This window comes from Alligator sinensis, unplaced genomic scaffold (genome assembly GCF_000455745.1).
Source record: "Alligator sinensis unplaced genomic scaffold, ASM45574v1 scaffold215_1, whole genome shotgun sequence".
NCBI lineage: Eukaryota > Metazoa > Chordata > Crocodylia > Alligatoridae > Alligator > Alligator sinensis.
The window spans coordinates 897,385-902,164 of record NW_005842259.1 but is presented as its reverse complement, the minus strand read 5'-3'; the positions used below and the strand labels follow the sequence as shown (position 1 = coordinate 902,164).

At 54.5% G+C, this 4,780-nt stretch overlaps 1 protein-coding gene across 4 annotated transcripts in view; it reads left to right on the top strand.

The window, feature by feature from the left end:
* Nucleotides 1-330: 330 nt before the first annotated feature.
* Nucleotides 331-4,780, top strand: part of L3MBTL2 (L3MBTL2, polycomb repressive complex 1 subunit) — a 26,807-nt gene continuing 22,357 nt past the window's right edge. For all 4 annotated transcript variants that reach the window (XM_025208935.1, XM_025208936.1, XM_014521816.2 and 1 more), the window contains exons 1-3: nucleotides 331-531; nucleotides 3,735-4,011; nucleotides 4,296-4,429. In XM_025208935.1, coding sequence (XP_025064720.1) covers nucleotides 502-531; nucleotides 3,735-4,011; nucleotides 4,296-4,429 — 441 coding nt within the window. In that variant the 5' untranslated portion in view covers nucleotides 331-501. The remainder of the gene's footprint in view (nucleotides 532-3,734; nucleotides 4,012-4,295; nucleotides 4,430-4,780) is intronic.

The window sequence follows — 4,780 nt, the reverse complement described above, 5'->3', positions numbered from 1 at the left end:
CGCCAGGGCCCTCATCCCATGTGAGGGGAAGGGAGGGGAGGGGAGGGGGGCTTCATGGGCTACAGGCTTCTAAGGGCTGGAGGTGCTGCGCTCCATGGCGCTACCCCATGCTCGCACCCCGCCTCACGGCTCAGGCCTGCACCTTGCAGCCTACAGCAGAGGCCAACCGCGCAGGCCCCGCAAGAGCTGGAGGGGGCGGGGCCAGAGCCCGGAAGCTAGCAGCCTGCGGCACGGGGCAGCCCTGACGCTCTCCCCCACGCCGCGCAGGGAAGCAAACTACGAGTCCCAGGATGCTGTGCGGCCGGACTGAGCGTTCCTTCCGCTGTTGGCGTTTGCAAAGCAATCTGCCTGGCGATTGGCGGGCGCGCGGGGGCCGGCGGCCAACCAGCTGCCCCGATGTATTGGGGACAGTAAAGCTAAGGGTGCCCGAGGTCCCGCCATGTGAGTGCAGCGGGCCGGGCCTGGCAGGGTGGGGAGCCCTCGGGGCGCAGGATCCCGGCGATGGCGGCCACGGAGCAGGAGCAGGGCGAAGTAAGGGGCGGCCACGGGGCTGGGGCTGGGGCTGGGCTCGGGCCCCCTTGGAAGGAGAGCGGGGCTCCCCGGGGGCGGGGCGTGGAGCCCTGCGTCACAATCGCTGCCGCGGAGATTCCACGGTCCCGCGGGGCGTGGGACGTGGAACCCTGCGTCACAATGCCACGGCGGAACCAGCCCCCCCCCCCCGGGGCTCTCGGCCCCCCCCCCCCCCCCCCGGGGTTCTTCCCCGACAGAGACCCAGCGAGGCCCTTGGGAGCCCTGGGCTTCCCCCGTGTCTGGGAGGCCCTGGCGGCAGGGGACAGGAGCCCTCTCTTGTCCTGGGGCTGCGCAGGACGAGCCTTGGGTGCAAACAACTGGCACTAGGAGATGGATCCGTGCGCTGGGCCCCTGCTCCCCTTTACACGTGTGACACAGATGATGGGTGAACTGCACAATAAATATGGTGCAAAGTAACACTCGTGCCATCAAAATGGCCATCCTATAAGAACAGCCACTTACCGGGTCAGACGTCTTGCCCAGGGTCCTGCATACTGTATCCTTGCCCAGTCTCTTGGGTCCATGTGGGCACCAACATGTGGATAAGGGTAGCAGGGAGGTCCTGGGACCTAAACTTAGGCAGCTAGGTAAGAGATTGAAGTCCAGGACCTCTGAAAAGCTTCTGGTGCCATGCCTGGGGCCAGATAGGCAGGCAGAGCTCCAGTCTCCTGCTGTGAAAGAGCCAACCTGCTCCCAGGGTAGTGCTTGACAGCTCCATAGCTGGTTTCTATCCAGCTTTCATATGAACACACAGCAGGCCCTGTGTTCTGTGGCTGTTCTGCTGTTGCTCCTCTGGGCAGCAGAAAGATGCCCGGGCTCAATGACCAGCGCTAAAGAAAATCTCATGCCACTGCAAGCACCGCACAGGAGAGAGATCTCGTGGGTACAGAGCAGTAGGGCTGCTGGCAGTGCTGACTGGTGGTGATGTTTCCTTGCCGGCTGCTGCTGCTGCTGTGAGCTCCTTTCTCCCTGTGACTGCATGTCTGTGCTTCTGCTCTTCTCTCCCTTGCCCCTCTCATTGCTGAGCCTCAGTGTCTGTGCATGAGCTCTTGGCAACAGCATATCTCCTAACTTCCTTAATCTGTGTCCAAAGCACAGCTAATCACTCTTCCTTCTCCCCTCCATCTTAAAGACAGGCCTTTTGTGCATCCCCTGATTTGCTGTCCCTGTACTCTTGCATCTCTTTGCTGTATGGATATAGCTGTACAAATAGATCATGATGAAATCACAGGGGGGAAAGGACTTTGACTGATACTTATTTAATACTTGAAAATGAAAGTTGTCTGTTTTTCCAGTGCAGCTCCTGAGCCAAAGTCAGCCCAGGGAATGTGATGGTAATAGAGTGTACAGCTTTTACTTTGTTAGAAAATGCACCTCCTTGCTTCAAGGCCATTTTTTGATCCACTGTGTCCCAAGCTGTATTGGGGAGGGTTAAATAGCATGGAGAGCAGCAGCTAGTTACTGAAATAGATCATTTGTGCTGACAGCTCCTCTCCCTGCTGGGCCACCCTGGTGACAGCACAAAAAATGTTTTCTAGCGGGTGTGAAGAAGTGCAACCACTGAACAGGAAAGTGAGTGAAAAGGGGTAGTCTCTCTCCTTCCCTATGAATTCATACTGACCCCTCCCCACTCAGGATGGTTTCAGGCATTCTGGCTTCTCGCTCCTGGGTCACAGAATCATAGAAAAGTAAGGCTGGATGGGACCTCTGAAGGTCTTCTAGTCCAACCCCCTGCCCTATCCAAACCATCTGGTACAAATCCTTGTCTAACCTGTTACTAGAAGTACACAACCCTGTTGCACAACCACAATGCACAGCACCTTAACCTGCCACAGGTAACGCAGGGGAACAAGGGTGGTCCAGTGTCCTGTTGCAAGGGTTGTTAACATGCTCAAGAGATCCTAGGAAGAGGGCCACACGCCTGCTACAGAGGAAGGCCAGAACTCCCCCAGCCCATGCCAGTCAGGCCATGGGATAAAATTCCTTCCTGATCCCAAATGTGATCATTGGTCTGGCCTGGTGTGGAGGGGCAAGACCCTCTAGCGAGGAACCTCCAACTATTTATTAGTCCCAGTAGGAGCATTGGTACACCCAAGTAAAAATACCAAGCCTTGGCTGCAGCCACCTCCTTATGCTTGTGAGGAAGGCAAAAAGAAAATTCCCTGAACAGGTGCAGTAGCAACAGAAGTGGGGAAATAAATTCCTTCCTGGCTTCATGCAGTAACCAGTGAAGCCCAGAAACATGGGAAATAACTATAGCGAGCATAGGCATAGCTATTTCTAGATTGTTCCTGATTCATGCTTATCCAAACTCTTGAAAACCTCCAATGATGGAGATCCCACAATTCCCTAGATGGTCTATTTTACTGCCTCAGTGCTTTAACAAGTAATTCTTCCTGATATTTAATCTAAACCTACTTTGCTGCAGCTATAAGCCATTGGTCTGCCTCCTGCTCTCTGCTTCCAGTGTCTTTCCTGTGGTTGCCCTTCTGTGACTATGAATCTTCTTTTCGTCTGGGAGAGATGTGTACGAGGGGTAAAACATTAAGGAAATGTGGAGCTGGTGGGAATTCTTCCTACCAGGGAAGCTAGTGCTGGCTCAAGGGTCTGGTCCTGGTACCCTGTGATTGCCACAGCCAGTGACTTGCTCCTGAGGGCCAGGCTTTACTGCATAAGGCAGGGATGGGGAACGTCCGGCCTGTGGGCTGGATCCAATCAGCCAGGGACTCCATTTCCCAGCCGCCCCTGCCCAGATGGCTTATACCAGTCTTTATGGAGACCTCTCACGCCAGCAGCGTATGCGGCAGACAGCACAGGGGGCTGCTCCATTGCTGCCAGGAACGTGGGATGGGGGCAGCTTCCTGCGGAGCTGCGATCTGTAGCCTGCTGCAAGGAGCTGGGGCAGAGCCACGATCCCCTGGATGTGTGCCTCTGCACAGAACGTGCAGGCTACAAATCATGGCTCCGCAGCAAGCTGCCCCCGTCCCACATTCCCAGCAGCTCTGCTGGCATGGCTGAGGGCTCCACGGAGACCGGCACAAGCCATGTGGGCAGGGGGGGCTGGGAAATGGAGTCCCTGGCCGATCGGCAGTCCGGAGTTTCATCATCCCTGGCATAAGGGAACGCTGAAAATCTGTCTTTTAAAGTGGTCGTTTCTTTGTCAGTTGGTGTCTTCCCTCAGCCAGAAGACCTCCTCCTTGGAGCGGGTGGGAGAGGAGGAAGAGGAGGAGGAAGAAGACGATGACCTGGACCTCTTTGGGGGTTACGACAGCTTCCGGGGTTACAACAGCAGCATGGGCAGTGACAGCAGCACCTACTTCGATGATTCTAGCAATGATGACATGGTCAACCGGGAAGCTGGGGAGCTGTCCACCTCCCCTCTGCCACTGCACACACCCACCACCCCAGGCCGGATGATGGAGGACAGTGGCTCTGAACCAGGTACCACCGCACAGCATAGAGTTGCTAGAAGCAGATAAGGACCCATTTCAAAGTAGTGCACTGCTGAAAGATGTATGGTGGTGTAGCATAACGTGTGTGCTTTGGAGGCAGAGCTGCACAGTGTATATTCTCCACTCCCAAGTTGCATCAAGTGGGGCCCAGGGTTCTGCCAGGAGTAAACATCAGTCAGTGTTCACTGGTGCTGCAGCATTGTTGGCTTGAGCTTTGTCCTGGCAGGGCTGGTGAAGCCCCCACTGTTCACGGTCTGTCTGCCTCTCCTCTAGCTGTGTGTGAGATGTGCGGGATTGTGGGCACGCGAGAAGCTTTCTTCTCCAAGACCAAACGCTTCTGCAGTGTCTCCTGCTCCAGGAGCTACTCCTCCAACTCGAAGAAAGCCAGCATCCTGGCAAGGTTGCAGGTGAGTGACACCTGTGCTGTTTCCTTCCTAGGCAAAAGTAGCAACCATTTTGCTGTCATAGACTAGATCAGGGGAGGGCCACTTAAGGAGTTTTAATGAGATGTCAAGGGTCGCACACGCAAAATCTTTCAGAAGGAATCATTTTAACAAATTATAAATTTAAAAAAATCATATGCTAAAATCAAACAATTACTAGAATATATTTTAATTTTATTTCAAAAAAATAATTTTTGTCCTGATTTTATGTTTTTTTGAGTAGTGTGTGTATATAGTGTATAGCTTAAAATAAAGTCTTACTCTTGTATATTGTGGGAGGGGGGGCAGTGGGGGAATGTGTGGGAGGGAGAGGTG